The sequence below is a fragment of the Eschscholzia californica genome, unplaced genomic scaffold, assembly GCF_041429995.1.
Source record: "Eschscholzia californica isolate CP2 unplaced genomic scaffold, dmEscCali1.0.p SCAF_3, whole genome shotgun sequence".
NCBI lineage: Eukaryota > Viridiplantae > Streptophyta > Magnoliopsida > Ranunculales > Papaveraceae > Eschscholzia > Eschscholzia californica.
Window position 1 is genome coordinate 27,750,429 of NW_028238420.1, and position 17,823 is coordinate 27,768,251.

The following is a 17,823-nucleotide window of genomic DNA, read 5'->3' on the forward strand; positions in this document are numbered from 1 at the left end:
TTTCTTAAATTTTGAAACGATAGATGAAATTGGTACTTGATGATGTCGGAAAGTGGTTTTTCTCAATACTTTCCTGCGAGCTCAGAAGGAAAAAGAACCTGAAAAAAAGAGGGAAGATACTCCGACGCTCAGGTTAGTGAGACATTGTTGCAGTTTAAAGAAGTAATTAAGTGAGTGAGAGTGAAGATGGTCCCTTTTGGAGCAAACTTGATATTCTTATATAGGTTTAGAATGTTGTGGCGATGCTCGACTGAGATGATGCGGTGGCAAGACACTAGCTCTGATGGTAGCCACGTTTGTATGGTCGTTTAGAACATAATATTTGTTGAGTGCGTATCTTTCGACACTCACTGAAAGATCTTCTTACACTTAAGAATTGTGTATAAAAAGGATATTTGCCTCTATCTTGATTTCCACTTTATTGTTGTTATCTTCAGGCAAAGCTGAGCTTGAGGTGCCAAGTTTTCTCGAGTCGACCTCTATACTTTGTCTCTTTAATCAGGGCAGTGCTTAGTGCAGTCTACCCAAGCAATTGTTGCGTAGGCACTAGATATGGCGAGTCTATATGGTATAAACCAACAGACTAGCACACCAAAGCAATTTGCTCTCACTAGAGACATAAATTGTAGATTTGTCAAATCTCAAGTCACCTGGTGGATCTGTGTAAAATAAGGGTGAACAAGAGAGCTAAAATGCATCATCATGGGGAATAAGACTAAAATGTTTAAGGTAAATGAGTAAAGACATTGAGAAACCCTACCTAGGTGAGAGGAGATCACAAGATTTAGGTTCAAAAGGCAACTGAAACTATATCTTGCTACGACGGTGACATTGAATCACTTACCCATTTCAAAGATGATATCAGGGTTGCCTGCATTAAGAGGCTAAACTTTAGGCTCTGAATGAAGCTGGAAGCTCAAAACTCGATTCTAACATGAGGTATAGCAGGATACCTTACCCTATATGCGTGCGAATTGGTGTTGTTATATGAGAAAGTCGTCCAAACCGACTTCTTCAGAGCACACGCGAAATCAAGATTGTTCAGAATCAGAATGAACACAACCAAAAACCTAAGTAAAGGATTAGCTTTGTGATAGCTATTTTAGTTTACAATTACTAGAACTTCGTTCAAGACTTATAGTTTGCTGCCATCCTTGTAGACCTTGTAGTTACTCACTAGGATATGTTTAAAGTCTAAGCATCACCTTCTTTCGATACAATCAAGTTGCATATGAACTTTATTAGTGTCAGTACCAAGTCTAGTTTTTAAAACTCGAATACTCATTAATGTTGTAGATTATTAGAATCTGAGCCAATTTTAGGTGCAAATTATTAGAATTTGAGCCAATTTAAGATCGATTCGACTCATAAAACTTAAAAATGAGATGCGTCTATGCATTTTGCTCGACTAGCTCTTAAGTTTAAGCCAAGAATCACTCGGTTCGGATTCCAGATGAATCAGATATTTAAGTTTGAAGTTTAGACGAAAAATGGTTAAAATTAACCGAATTTTGTTAAATTGGGAACACATTTTCAAAGCATGACAATTAGTTTGGGGGTCATTTTGCAAAGAAGAAAACATTACGATTTGAGGCTTCCTAGAAGATCAAATTGCGTGGGTTCTTTGGTCAGTCGCGTTTCATGTAACTTTCAATAAGGTCCCAATCTCGTCCATCCAATGACCAGGATCATCCATTTTTGGGATATTTGGTATTGTATCTAGATACAATGAATGGCGCTCCTTCCACGCGATTTGTCCATATTGCTGCCGCAACTGGCTATGCCCGAAAGGTCACCAAATGACTCATAACAACCACCAAAACTGTTCCCAATAGTCAACAAATGCACCTCTTTGAAGTCCACCCATTCAAAACTTATAAATAGGACCCCATAGCACTCAATATAATCCCCTCATTCAATTATCATTCTCTTCTCAAAACATTGAGCATTCCATGTGTGTTTGGAACATAAGTCTTAATTTTAAATTACGAAATAAAGAGCTTCTAGTACGTCTATAATCAAGAGCATTTTAGTGTATCTTGAATCTAGAATCAAAAGCTTTCTAATATGACTAAAATCTAGAAATCAAGAGCATTTTAGTGTATTTAGAATATAGAATCAAGAGCATTCTATTAAATCTAAAACTTCGATTCCGGAGCATCCTTTTATGCCTAAAAGACAAAACCGAAGTCAGTAGTTATCTCAAAATCAAGTCAGAAGTCAGGAGTTAACTAAAAATCAAGTGAGAGGCAAGAATTTACACAATAAACCTAAATTAAGAATGGAGTTATTTACTTTTTGCGTCCTACTTTGTGACCAACTTCCTTTTTGGCCCCTATTCTTCGTAAATTCAAAATTGGCCCCCTTTTGTTAACACCGCCAGTTAACTTTAAAAGTTAATTTTTTAGTTTTCATAATTGCCCTTCTTATAAAAGTGATCTTTTAATTCAAAATTGGCCTCCTTTTTATATGGATCAATTCCAAAAAAATCTAACCATTTTAGACCAAACTAGGGGGCTAAAATGGAAGTCACTTTTAAAACACTAAAGGCATCTCGTCTCTCCCTCTCTATCTCATCCATCACCTCTCTCTTACACATCATCTCTCTCGCCACCTCATCATCTTCTCCGCCGAAGCTCGCCGACTAGCCAATCTTTTCGGCGACCTTGAATTTTTTTTTTTTTAATTTCCTTTTTTTATCTTCTTCCTTCTTCTCCTCTCTTCACTTTTCTCTCTTCTTTCTTCATTTATCTCTCTCTCTTCTTTCTTATCTCTATAGTCTCTCTCTCTATAGTTCTGGCGAAAGGGTGGACCCCTTTGCCAGAGGACTGGTTTCCAGATGAAAGGGGTCTGGTTTCGTCTGGAAACCAATGCACCAGTGAAGGGGTCTTCCCCTTCGCATGAGCTTTAGAGAGAAAGAATAGAGAGGGAGAAAAAGAAGAGAGAGAGAGAAAAAAAAAGAGAGAAGAAAAAGAACAAGAGAGAAAGAAGAACAAAAAAAAAGGTTTGAAGGTCGCCGAAAAATTTTGTCGGCCGGGCGACCTTCGTCAGAGAAGATGATGAGGTGGCGATAGAGATGATGTGGAGGAGATAGGTGATGAAGTGGATGAGAGGGAAATATGAGGTGCCTTTAGTGTTTTTAAAGGGAATTCCATTTTTGCCCCTTAGTTTGGTCTAAAATGGTTGGATTTTTTTGGGAATTGATCCATATGAAAAAGGGGCTAATTTTGAAGTAAAAAATCATTTTTATAAGAAGAGCAATTATGGAAACAAAAAAAATTATCCTTTAAAATTAACTGACGGTGATAATAAAAGGGGGGCCAATTTTGAATTTACGAAAAATAGGGAGTCAAAATAAAAGTCGTAAGAATGAACTAAATCTACGTCAAGTCATAAGAACTTACAAAGGTTCACCCGCTTTCAGAACTGCAGAGTACCATCACAACCTTGAAAGGAAGTCGTTGGATCCTGGTAGAGTTACACTCAACATGTGGTACTGTTACAGGGGTGTAAAATGTTTTAAGGAAAGATAATTTGTTATCGCCTCGACTTTACTTACTTTACGACTATCTCGGTTCTGTTCAGATGAATGTTACTATTTGGCAATAACATTGTCGATCTCTTTACCTATTAGAAAAGGCCACGGCTTTGGGGAATAGAGAAAATTCTCCGGGGAATAAAGACTAAGGGAGCATATTTACTTTTAACCCAAAAATTTACAAAGTTGTATCTTGCCCCCTAATCTTCATCTTCATCTTCCATTAAGTTTATCTTCTTCTTCTTCTCTCTAAAAACCTTAATCCAAGAAACTCAATAATAGTACTACAAATCAAAATTCCTAATAAATCAAGAGAAGAAGATTGAGGAATTAGGGTTACAATTTGAGTTTTAGAAGTAATATTCATACACTTTCAAAAATCTAATTAGTTTGAAACCTACAAAGTGATGTTATATCAAAATTGGGTGAGTTGATTGACAATGATTTAGTATCCATTCCAACGCGAATTTGATGGAAGAAGAACCCCGTTGGTCTCTAAATTCCTCAATCTTCTTCTTTTGATTTATTCGGGATTCTGATTTGTAGTACTACTATTAGGTTTCTTGGATTAGGGTTTTTAGAGAGAAGAAGAAGATAAACTTAGTAGAAGATGAAGATTAGGGGGGAAGATACAACTTTGTAAATTTTCGGTCTAAAATGTAAATATGCTCCTTTAGTATTTATTCTCCGGAGAATTTTCTTTATTCCCCAAAGCCGCGACCATTAGAAAAACGGTTCTTCTAGTATGAATATAACCGAAAACTTTGTTTTTATTTGACGAAACAAATAGAGTGATAACTTGAACAAAACTCGAATGGAACCATGACAAACAACATGAAGAAGGGAAGGAAGACTTGCACTAGTAACGTCGAATTGGGCTAAGGAGATCGAGTGTTTGTTTTGTAGTCTGAACAGTAGGTGGCTCTAAGAATATAGTGACATTAGGACAACACTGAATTGTATGGCAAAAGTTATGGTTCCAAAAACTAGATCTTTCCTATCATTATTTGTTAGTGCGAAGTTTATAAATATATCATACGTGTAAGCAGATAATGAAAATGACTGACCAGTTACAAATTAAGTCAAAATCTTTTGTACATATAGCACTCATTTTTTACAAGGCCAGCGCTTTGGGGAAAACTAAATAGTTTCCGGGGTGTGAAATTTTAAAGGGAATATGTAAAATTTTGAAAATTTTCTGGGGAAATATATTTTATGGGGAAATTTTCCACCTCACCTCTCTCTCACCACCTCACCTCTTCTCTCTCTCCTCCATCTCATCTCTTCTCTCTGCCACCTCATCTTCTTGCCACTTCATCATCTTCACCGACAAAGGTCGCCGGTCGGTCAATTTTCCGGCCGGCGACCTTCAAACATAAAACATAAAACATAAAAAAGGTTTTTTTTTTTATTTCATCTCTCCTCTCTCTCTAAAAAGAAATTTTTTTTTTTTTTTTTTCATCTCCTCTTTCTCTCTCTAAACTCCGGCGAAGGGGGTTTCCCTTCGCCGGAGTTTGTCCGGCAGACCTTCCAGATCTGCCGGAACAGACCTTCAAGGTCTGTTCGAGCAGACCATGAAGGTATGCTCGAGCAGACCTTCATGGTCTGTTCCGGCAGATCTTGAAGGTCTGCCGGAACAGACCTTCAAGGTCTGTCAGAGCAGACCTTGAAAGATCTGCTCGGAGCAGACCTTCATGGTCTGTCAGAGCAGACCTTGAAAGATCTGCTCGGAGCAGACCTTCATGGTCTGTCAGAGCAGACCTTGAAAGATCTGCTCGGAGCAGACCTTCATGGTCTGTTCCGGCAAATCTTGAAGGTCTGCCGGACAAACTCCGGCGAAGGGAAACCCCCTTTGCCGGAGTTTAGAGAGAGAAAGAGGAGATGAAAAAAAAAAAAAAATTTTTTTTTTTTTTAGAGAGAGAGGAGAGATGAAATAAAAAAAAAATTTATTTTTATGTTTAAAGGTCGCCGGCCGGAAAATTGACCGGCCGGCGACTTTTGCCGGTGAAGTAGCAAGAAGATGAGGGGGCAGAAAGATGAGATGGAGGAGAGAGAGTAGAGGTGAGGTGGAGAGAGGTGAGGTGGAGGGAGGTGAGGTGGATTTTTTATTTTTTCCCCTAACAACTTACAAAATAAAAATGTCAAATAAAATTGACCAATTTTTGACCAAATCTTCACACCCCGAAAACTATTTAGCTTTCCCCAAAGCGCTGTCCTTTTTACAATAATATGAAAAAAAAAATCAAGATGACAAGAGGCTGAGAGGTATCACCGGATCACTATCATTTTATATAATAAAATCCTCATTTTATATAATAAAATCCTAAAGTCGGTTTTATTATATGTTTCTTTCCCTCTATTTCTTCTCACACAATCTCTCTCTCTCTCTCTCTCTCTCTATTGCTCTCTCTCTCTCATTTCTAGCTCACTTCCAACTCAAGTCTTCGAGGTACCGATTAGAGTCTCTCGATGCGGCTCTGATTCATCCCTTCAGATCTCAACTTTGCCCAATACTCTCTATCTATCTAGATTCTCGAGTATTAATTCTTTGGTGGCTTAATCTTCAATCTTCAATCTTCATTGTGAGATATCTCTTCTTTTCTGTTTCTTGTCTGTTAGATTCAATACAACTTCATTAATGGCTTCTTCTGGTAATTCAAATCAACCAACCCACCAACCATTTGATATGCAAAAACTTTTCAAACCTTCAAACCCTAGTAGTAATCCACCAAATCTCAATAACACAAGTAATCCACTACCACCTCCATTGTTACATTACCCTCCTGCATCTTCTTATCCTCCACCCACTAGTGCATTTTCATATCCACCTAATACTACTCCATTTCATCCTCACTTCATTCCTTACTCACCTGAGCAACTCTCTAATATGCACCATCAACAGAGACCCATTCCTTATCCTACACCCCAACCTTTACAACAACTTCCTCCTCATCTTCCTTCTTCCCCAAACCCTAGTAATAATCACCATGGAGCTAGATTAATGGAACTATTGGGTACAAACCCACATTCCAATATTGAATTCCCTCACCCTCACCCTCACCCTATTCCTCTCTCAACTGTATCCTCATTGCCTGGGAACTCTGAATTTTCAACTCCTGTAAACCCTAGAATGTTGGTAGAAGCTACTCCATCTGCTCCACCTGTAAATTTATCAATCGATCCACAGCTAACACCGATCCGATTGGCAAGCAAAAAACTACCGAAAGGGCGTCCGCTTTTCGGAGATAAGGTTGAGTATGATGTAGATGTTAGGTTGCAGGGTGAAGTGCAACCTCAACTTGAGGTTACTCCGATTACTAAATATATATCGGATCCGGAGTTGGTTGTTGGGCGTCAAATTGCGGTCAGTAGGACATATATATGCTATGGTTTGAAGTTAGGGGCTATTCGGATTCTGAATATTAATACTGCATTGAGATCTTTGCTCCGAGGCCTCACTCAGGTAATGTGGGTATTCACGGTTTCAAAACCATTGATGATACTGTTTAAGTTGATTAATGTTCATATAGAGAATTGAAACTTTGAATCGTTGGAGTATAAATTGAATTGTTAGAGCCTTAGAGTAGAGTTTGTGTGATATTTGTAAGTACTTCGCCGTTACTCAGCTCAGATCAATGGAGATCGGGGTCGGCCTTTGGCCGATCCCGTGGTGATCCCCAAGGACCCCGACCCCAACTACTTCGTCTTTTTGAAAGTTTCTTGAGTCAAACTGTCCACCTCTTTGAGGTATTTTCCTTCGTTTCTTGGTATTGCATAATGGTACTTGATTCCATTTAATCCAGCCGTTCGATGGAATCCAGCCGTTGTTTATCTGAATTACATATTTTTTTCGAATAATTTGATTTAATTAAGAAGAAAGGGAGCAGAAATTACAAAGCCCCAAGGGGATAAAAGAAGAGAAAATTACTAGACAGACATAAAAGTTTCCCAATTCTCCACAGGATCCTCAAAAGATTTGAGCCTAGCCCAAGCAAGATTTCTACGCCAGTGGTAAATGAGGCATTTAGCCAAGAAGAAAACTTGCTCACTTGACACTATTTTATCAGAGAAGATGGCTTCATTATGTATTAGGCTCTAAATCTTCATCATATCCGATGAACTTCGTTATACCACCTGGGTCATTGGAACTCTGTCAGGTGAACCCTGGTATTAGTGCTAATGTTTGATTGTGAAAATTGAACTCCTTTTTTTGACTACTGGATTTTCTTTTTTCATTTTCTCTTGTAGCTGAATGAAATCCAGCGGCATGTTTATTTCCTGAAAATTAACTGCTTGTCTTTTACTCTTTTATATTCTCTGATGTGTTAATTTAGAGAACGACTCCTAACTTCAGTGACATCCTAGGTGAAACTATCAAATTGCCAAATAAAATGCACATTGGAAAACTACTTTCGCAAGTTAGATTAGAATTTGCGACAGTTTTCGTTAGCTAGTTAAAGTGTTTGAGGACAGAGAAATGATTCTCAAGTACTATCTTTTTAGGAACTCTTTACGAGAAGACAATGTTAGCAACCTCATAGCTAAGGCGACAGATCTTTCACGATGCATGCAGGGAAGAGCTTTCCTTTGCAGAGTTAAAAAAATGCCACTTTTTTTTAATTGTGATTAAGATATCAAGCACCACTTAGTGAGTATGCCAGGCTTGGTGAACTGCTTCCTTTGGAAACATAAATTCATCTCCTTGTATATTATTCCCAGGTTTCTATCATACTTCTATGTTTATTTTTTCAATAAATAAATAAATTTTTTAGTGTTAGCATTAAAGTTGTGGTATATCTGAATTTGTGAAGTATGGTGTCGTAAAATTTCTTGCAGTTTTTATGATGAGATAAATGTATTTTGTCCTGAAGTTTATTCTTGTGCAAATCAGAAGTTTGCGAAATTAAATCTACTGGAATTTAAATTACAATGCAAAAAGAACAAATATATTATCCACACTCTCTTCCTTTATTTATTGATTCTCCACTTAATGAGACAAATTTATTTATCTACCAGAGGGTCACAGACATGGCTTTCTTTGCTGAGGATGTTCACCTATTGGCCAGGTATCTCTCCATTTGTATTTGTTAAGTTGCATCGCTTGTTAATTATCTGCATTCTTACACTATTCCAACATTTTTTCATAGTGCGAGCGTTGACGGAAGGGTGTTTGTATGGAAGATTAACGAAGGTCCAGATGCGGAAGATAAGCCACAAATCACAGGAAAGATAGTTGTCGGAGTTCAGATACTAGGAGAGGAGGGACCATTATGTCCACGAGTCTGTTGGCACTCCCACAAACAAGTAATGCTAAAACCTAAGTATCTATTTCCTGAATGACAGAAGTGATAAGCTTGGGTTATTTTTGGGAATTACATTTCATATACAGAAAGAATCATAGAACTATTAATATTTAATTCTAAACACTTGTTGCAGGAATATTTAGTTGTTGGAATTGGAAAACATGTTTTGAAGATTGATATGACAAAAGTTGGAAAAGGTGGAAGATTTTCAGCGGAAGAACCTTTGAAGTGTCCTGTGGACGACCTGATACACGGCATCCAGTTAGTAGGTAAGCATGATGGGGAAGTTACGGACTTGTCAATGTGTCAGTGGATGACTACTCGCTTAGCTTCAGCATCAGCAGATGGAACGGTGTGATTTTTCTCATCTTATTACTATTATATATCCTTTTTATTTCTTTTTCTCATCAATGCCGTACGTGATACATTCTAAACATGGTCAATAGTCTGGAGTGGGGTTAGTTAATGATACTTTGTATAAGCATATCTATAATCATTTTATGTTCCTCTAGTTTGCAAACCATTAGTTAACATGGTTGAGTTGAAAAATATGTTGTATTTGGAGCTTCCTTTGGGTAAGTGGGTCCATGATCAGGTTGTTTATGAAATTCTTCCTGATCTTATTAACCAAATAAGGAAATATAAGTAGCAGAATACGAAAAAAGTCCTGTTTTAGGATTTATAGTTTCGTTCAGTAGATAAGGCTTCTGGGCTACTATTCAGCAATAATAGCATATTCTTTTTTCACATATATACAAATTTTTTGGTGGACATGAAAGATTATAAATTACAGGTTACACTTATTCCCATACCTAAGATGCTTCCTTTCGACTACTACTTATGTGAGCCTGTCGCCTGTGATATAGTGCCTCCTATATGGGCAGCTGTTATGAAGTGTCTGGGCTACCATTTTACCTAAGACTAGTCTCTGGCGCTAGAAATGAGTAAACCAGGTTATCCAGTTCCGTACAGCTTTTTGTCAACAACTTTTTAAATTCTGGAATTATTACTTGCAAAATTCAGATGTTCTACTTTCAGGAGGTGAAATACTAAGGTTTTGGAAGAATTTAATGTAAAATTAAGCTAGTTTCCCACGTATATATAAACATTGAACGTGGACTAACTGTCCACTTGGGTGGATGAACAATTTTGTTCATATTGTACACATATTTTGTTACTTCAAATATTTCAGCATGATCAGAAACAAAAACGCCTATATTTTTTAACAAAGGCAGATACATTAACTAATTTGATGTATTAAGTACTCTGTACTCCTATTGTTCTTAACCCAAGCAAAGTTCATTTTTCCTAATATTGATCAGCAATTTTTATCTGCACTCTTTTCAGAACACGAGTTGTTAAGCAGCTAACTTAAGCTTTTAGTGTGCATGAACTATAATTTGGTTTTACGGATTGTCTTAATCAGTTCATTATATCATTGTCTTATCGATATCGATTATATTTTGGTTCATATTTCTATCAAATTTAGAATCATTGGTTGTGGATTTTGTTGGCTCTTCTTAGACATTTATCTTATGCAACAGGTAAAAATATGGGAGGACCGTAAGGCAACACCTCTTTTTGTACTGAAGCCACACGATGGTCAACCAGTTAACTTTGTTTCGTTCCTGACCGCACCTGAGCGTCCGGACCATATCAATCTTGTCACAGGGGTATGTGCTCATTTACCAAATTATGGATGTATTTTGCCCTGGGTGGTCCTTAAATCGAGATTGTTTCTTCGGCAATTTGCGTAAGTGGAAAATAGATGACCTTAATGGTCGCAGATTTTTTCTGAACAAGAGAAAGAAAAATTGTGTTGATTAATGAAAATTTGCAGGAGTAACATTTCGGAACTATCCCAAAATACACTTCAAGTAAACTTACATCTCAGTGAATCCAGTTTAACTTACATTCCCTAATATGAAGGCAATTTTGTCTAATTCTTTCTCTTATACCAAGAAGCATAGTAACGTAAGTATAGCAAGCCTTACTCTTACATTTTTTAGCCTTTTCCCCTTCAGGACAGCTCGATTATTTGATTTCTGAATTCCCCAACCAACCGCATGAGGAACACGTTTCTCAAACTCTTACTTTCCTTTGGAGTTGGATTACTGCACCATGAGATTAGGAGCATCATCAAATCCTTTGGTAGCGTCCACACCACTCTATTGTAGAAAAAGATGCCCATATCTTAATAACCGCTCATGACATGGTGATTTCAACTTAAATCATTTGTCCTTATCCATATCTGAAATCATCCTACTCACCCTAAATGTAGGCGTTACCCTTCCAATCAAATTCAGAATTCTCGCCGTATCATCTATGTCCTAATCATATAGATTTTTTCATTTCCTAAATCCCAAGACACTTTACCTTCAGAAAATGTACAACATTAAAAAAATACTAACATCCTTATTCATGAAATGAGAAAACAATTTTTGGGATATATCCTGTAGCAACCTCTTGGAACACCAAAAATCCTTCAAAAAATTGCGTTCCCATCCCCTATTCCAGAATTCAGTCATTGACGAACAATTTTTTTGAAGTATTTTGTTGTATCATATTCTGTAACTGTTGTTTGCAGGGTCCATTGAACCGGCAAATGAAGATATGGGCCTCGGCAAGTGAAGAAGGATGGCTGCTTCCTAGTGATTCCGAAGCATGGGAATGTACTCAAACACTGGACTTGAAGAGCTCAGTCGAACCTCAATACGAGGAGGCATTTTTCAATCAAGTGGTAGCCTTGCCACATGAAGGACTAATTCTACTTGCAAATGCCAAGAGGAATGCAATATATGCTGTACATTTAGAATATGGTCCAAATCCATCTGTTACCCGCATAGATTATATAGCTGAATTTACTGTGACAATGCCTATACTAAGTCTTACTGGAATGGGCGATTCTTTGCCTGATGGAGAACATGTTGTTCAGGTTTATTGTGTCCAGACACAAGCTATACAGCAATATGCTTTGAACTTATCTCAGTGCTTGCCTTTGGAAAATGATGGGTTTCAAAGGACGGAATCTGGAGTTTCTAATTCTCTGGACAAACCTGTTTCAGATGGGTTTACTTCTGCAGAGACATCTCATCCAAGTTCATCTATAGAGAATGCACCTGCAGTTAGATTTCCAGAGGGTACACCTGCCATCACCTATGCTGATGCAGTTCGTGTTGCACCGCCTCCACTTCCTTTGGGTCAGAATATGTCTCGAAACCTATCTGGCCTGAGAAACACATCAAATAGCTCTGAGCATGATCTCGGTGATCATGGTGTGGATAAACCAGTTCTTGACTATTCGGATGACAGGGTAGTTAGCACTCCTGTGGCGAACTTGCACCATGTTTCTTCATATAATGAGAATTCAAGGAGGGATGCAAGTACGGTTCTGCAAAATGATATATCTGTGGTCCCGAGTCCTGTAAATTTCACACAACCAACACATCTGATAACTCCGTCGGAAATATTTTCAACGAAGGGCAAGAAAGGGGCTTCTTCTGAGGTGCAGGATATAGACAATGAGGCCACAAGTGTTGAATTGGAGGTCAACATTGTGGGAGAAACCAGATCAAGTCAGCCTGATGAGGCCAAAGATCGTACTGTTGAGATGGGTACAGAATGCTGTGCCTTGTCTACTGAAAATCTTAATTTGGAAAGTAGGCAAGTTGATGATGCCGGGACAGGCGAGGTACTGAGACAACCAAATTCTTATGAGGGGAACATTGAAGACTCCAGAAGTGATGTGCCTGAAAAGGAATTGAAGTCGACAGTATCGTCAATTCTACCCTCCGCATCATCAACTACGAAAGGAAAGAAGCAGGACAAGAACCCCTCTCATGTTTCAGGTCCCTCATCCCCTTCTCAGAGCCCTTTCAACTCCACTGATTCTTCAATTGAACCGTGTAGCAATACAAATTTCCTCGCCTCAGAGGCTGTCTCCTCACAGATTCTATCCATGCAAGACTCACTGAACCAGGTGATTGTTTTAATTTCTGCTTGCACCTACATTTCGTAGACACCTGTATTTTATTTCCAGGCGAATTCTGTTTAGGGTTATAATAAGTAGGTTATAGACTTATAGCTAAAGACTGTTCTTTATGGGACACCAAAAGATAACAAATCCTGAACTTGAAGCTGGAAAAATCTTTTGGGAATCAATGTGAATGATTTTGGTTTTTTTTTAAGTCTCGTTTTCTTGATATTTTTTTGTTGTTTGATACTTTTCTATGTGTTGTTTTTAAAATGCTTATCTACTGACCTTTAGCTTAAGCTAAAACTTGTACATTTGTTTTGTAATCTCTTGTAGTTGATGACCATGCAAAAGGAAATGCAGAAACAAATGACGGCAATGGTGGCTGTCCCAATTTCCAAAGAAGGCAGAAGAGTGGAGACAGCCCTAGGCCGGGTTATAGAAAAAGCCGCTAAATCCAACAGTGATGCTTTGTGGGCTCGTTTCCAAGAAGAGTTCGCAAAACGCGAAAGGATAGAAAGAGATTATACACAACAGATAACAAGCTCAATCTCCTCTTTTATAAACAAGGACTTGCCAATCATGTTAGAGAAGATATTGAGAAAGGAAATAGGTACACTAGGACAATCTGTGGCTCGTCTAATTACGCCTACAGTGGAGAAAATAGTTTCTGCATCAATCGCAGAGTCGTTCCAGGTTCAAACTCAGAGGCTTCTCGGTTTCTTATTTCCTTTACCTGAACTTGTTACCTAAACTCAATTCTATTAACACTCCTGCAGAGAGGGGTTGGGGACAAGGCAGTGAGTCAACTGGAGAAGTCTGTTGGTTCAAAACTAGAAACAACTGTGGCTAGGCAAATCCAAGCACAGTTCCAAACTTCTGGCAAGCCAGCACTTCAGGTATAATTAAGTTATTATATTGATGATCTCCTGGAATTGGCATAAAATGCATGAAAATTCTATTTAGATTATCTGACCTTGTGTTATTAGAAAAAAAGGAAAAGAGCAAAAAAAAAATGAAGAAGAAAGACTGTCTAACTCTGATCTGACATCGCTTTAATTTAATGTATTCTGGTCTGGAATTATATAAATATCCATCATCCATCCCAAGGTAGGTTCATTTTCTTTTATATGTTTCAATAGTTAAAATGAAATTGTTGTGTATGTTACCTAACAATAGATAATGACCTTGTAGCAATTTCTTTGGGGTAATACAAGTTCCAATTTCCAGATGGGCGTCGGAATCCTTATTCATAATATAATTCCTTGACAGTTAATACAGAGGTTCTGTATTGTGCTTCTATTGATTGACTGAAATAGGCTGATAAATGCCCATTACTGCAGGATGCATTGAGATCTAGTTTGGAAGCTTCGATAATTCCTATGTTTGAGAAGTCTTGCAGAATCATGTTTGAGCAAGTAGATGGTGCGTTACAGAAAGGCTTGACCGAACATATTTCTGTTTCTCAGAAACAACTCGAATCTATTCACTCTCCCTTGGCACTTTCTTTACGGGTATGTAAATGGTAACTAGATCCAGGTTATTCTGTATTTGTTTCGTCGTTTTTACATCATCCTCTGCATCATTATCTAAATATTTGCATAGGCGAATGAAACATTCTTTGATGAAGACTGTTTTTAGTCAAAGATAACATACTAGTAAAACTCTTGAACTTACCCCGCATCTCTTCGACTATGACGGGATATTCTGTGGTTGGTGAAGTTAGAATAAGGAAACTCATGAACAATGGTGTGCTTCTGGAATTAATTGCATATTGGGGCCATTAAAGCTTTTAAGTACTTTTTTTTTTTGAAAATTTGATTGAATTAACAAGAGAAACTATACAGAAAAAACGAAAGGAAGATGGGTTGCTCAGGTTATGCTACATTACATAACCCAAGCCTCCCAATTCCTAACAACATCCAAGAAAGAGGAATCTTTGAATTTTGAGGAACCACTAATCCAGTAGTGAATTGTTCCTTTTACATCTTCTACATCTACCGATGAGAAGGAATTAGATTCCTTAAAAATTTTGTCATTCCTATCCTTCCATAGATTCCACACTATAGCAACTGGCACCAGGTCCCATATTTCCTTCTTGGATCTCAGTTTAAAGATGCCATCCCATTGCTTTTAAGTACTTGTATGCAGCACACTTTAACATTTACATTTGCAGATCTTTTTGTATCTTTATTTTTTGAAGTTGTCTGATAATAATTTGTCATTTTCTCTGGTAGTAAATAAGACATGAAAGGTTAATATGTTGAATCATCAATAACGCTGTATATAAACTTCAGTGGACTAAACTTAAGTTATATAAGTAAAATCAAGAAGAAATTAAAAAGAATCTAATGAGTTGGCGTTTTGTGTATTGAGAACTAGTAGGTCTTGCAGTTCAATATATTAGCACAATCTCAAATAGCTAGACATTAGTGAAGTAGATAAACTCTCGGGCAATCCTGTCCATGCAAGGCGGTTTTCAAGGAAGTTAGGCCCAATTGTCCTGAACACAATAGTCAAATGTCATTCCCTACAGGAAAAAAAGTGAATTACGTCATCAAGTGCCAAGTATCTGATAAGCACAGATTGTAGGGTCTTGCTAGGGGATATTCAGAGGCAGAAAAAGATGCACTCAGTTTGGTAATGATTGAGTGACTTGCCTGTTTTGTTCAAACTTCAAACCAGTGCACCCCTTGGATATGATGCGAAACGGATCTTGTTCTCGATAAGAGTTTTTTGTCATGAGAAGTACCGGTCGGAGTTTGAAGGGAGCCCTCGTTTCGCAACAGATGGAGGAGAATTTACTTCATCACACAGAATATGGCAGTCTTACGGCAATATAGTTGATATATATATGTCTTCTGGTCATCTTCATATTCGTCGTTTTATCTATCAAACTCATTATTCCTAATACCAGAATTTGTGCTTGCAGGATTCTATTAATTCAGCTTCGTCAATCACAAAAAGCCTGACAGGAGAATTGGCCGATGGCCAGCGTAAGCTCATAGCGCTTGCCGCTGCTGGAGCAAACTCACAAGCAGTAAATCCCTTGGTCACACAATTAAGTAATGGACCCATGGGTGGTATCCATGAGATGGTATCTTTCTATCATCCTATGCACACATTCATTTACTTATTTGTGATATTGCATTTCTCAATTAAAAAATATCTCTAACCTTGCTCGATTTTATGTTTGAACAGGCAATGCCTGTGCAACAAATTGAGACTCCTCTAGACCCAACCAAAGAGCTCTCGAGATTGATATCTGAAAGCAAATTTGAGGAAGCTTTCACTAGTGCACTACAAAGAAGTGATGTCTCCATTGTATCATGGTTATGCTCACAGGTGCACTTTTCACTCGGATATATATATATATATATATATATATATATATATATATATATATATATATATATATATATAATTTTTGAAAAACGTTTTCCGCCTCAAGGCAGTTTTCTCCGGACAAACAAAGCGTTGCCTTGAGGCATATGCCTCGCTGCAGAAAAGGAATACACTAAATCCTGTAGAAAAAAAATTGATACCACATTTAGAGGAGATTTTGAGATAACGTAGCCTTTTTCACTATGCTACAATAATATAAAGACTGAAGTGTTCAACAAACAAGAAATATGGATGTTTTTTGCTTATTGTGTTGCGTAAACTTAAACGATGCTTGTAAGTTCTGTTTTTTACGAGGTGAAAAATACCGCCTCGCCTTGGGCCCGCCTCGAGGCGTACACATCTACTGAACTTTAAAGCAGTGTATATATATATACACATCATGGGTTTTATCTGCATTGCCCTTTAGTTTAACATTGACAAAGACTCTTACTGTTCGATTCACATTTTGTTGTTCATATCAACAGGTTGACATACAGAGACTTTTGTCTACAATTCCTCTTCCTCTTAGTCAAGGAGTTTTATTAGCTCTCCTTCAGCAGTTGGCTTGTGATATCAGTAGTGATACATCGAAAAAGCTTACATGGATGACGGACGTTGCTGTAGCCATAAACCCAGCTGACGCGATGATTGTAATGCACGTAAGACCCATTTTCGAGCAAGTATATCAGATACTTGGTCACTGCAGAGGCCTACCCGCAACTTCTCCATCCGACTCCTCTAGCATTCGCCTTCTCATGCACGTCATCAACTCAATGTTGATGTCAGGTAAATGAACTCACTTTTGCTTGGAATCTGAAACAGAAATGATGTTTTAGAAAATGGATTTCTTGAAGAAGTTAGGAAATCTGAAGTTTTGATACATTTTTTGTATGTAATATAGGATTATGTTGAGAAACTATGTTTCAAGCTCTTTTCATACATGACATTGAGGAAGTGTCAAAAAAAAAAATGAATTTTCATCATATTATCTGGATTTTATGACTATTGATTTTCATGTTGAAAATATCAGATTATTTTATTCTTAAACAGAGCAAGGGTTCCATTAATGAGCTCTTCATCTATTTTGTTTCTTAAACAGAGATTATACTCTGCCCGACTCCCTACTTAGTACTTACCTAGATAGTGGATAGTAGGTGCCAAATCCTAGATTTTGGTTTTGGTTAACCTGTGAGAAGAGCCCTAGATTTCATTTTGATCTTCAATATGTGGAAACTCACTGAAACAGAACGCCCGCCATTGATGTTAAAGAAAGAGGAAGGAGATGATGAGAGTGACATTTGAGACGAGGAGAAAATGAAGTGACTAAATTACACGTAGTACTTTAGAAAGATCACAAAATCTACCCTTGACTGCAGTTAGGGATAACCTTGTTGTAGCTCTGCTCATGTAGGTACCATGCTACCGACGCCATTGGTAGCATCGAACAGGTAATGGGTTTCTTTATGGAACTGGTAAGCTCGACAAATGGAACCTTAGAGCGTCTCCAATGGGACACTCAATCACTAACACTTAGAGTGTCATATATGACTTTTTGGAGTTTTTGTTAAAAAATCATCTCCAATGAGACACTTTGTTAGACACTCTATTATGAGGTGGACACATTT

At 37.6% G+C, this 17,823-nt stretch overlaps 1 protein-coding gene across 1 annotated transcript; it reads left to right on the top strand.

The window, feature by feature from the left end:
- The first annotated feature begins 5,759 nt into the window (after nt 1-5,759).
- On the top strand, nt 5,760-17,181 carry LOC147549316 (enhancer of mRNA-decapping protein 4-like). The gene is made up of 12 exons (XM_086665066.1): nt 5,760-7,001; nt 8,555-8,604; nt 8,686-8,842; nt 8,975-9,193; nt 10,386-10,514; nt 11,429-12,820; nt 13,151-13,510; nt 13,594-13,713; nt 14,158-14,328; nt 15,747-15,911; nt 16,016-16,159; nt 16,684-17,181. Exons 1-12 carry the CDS (start codon nt 6,177-6,179, stop codon nt 16,990-16,992), a joined length of 4,041 nt encoding a protein of 1,346 aa, XP_086521192.1. The 5' UTR covers nt 5,760-6,176; the 3' UTR covers nt 16,993-17,181.
- Nucleotides 17,182-17,823: the final 642 nt, after the last annotated feature.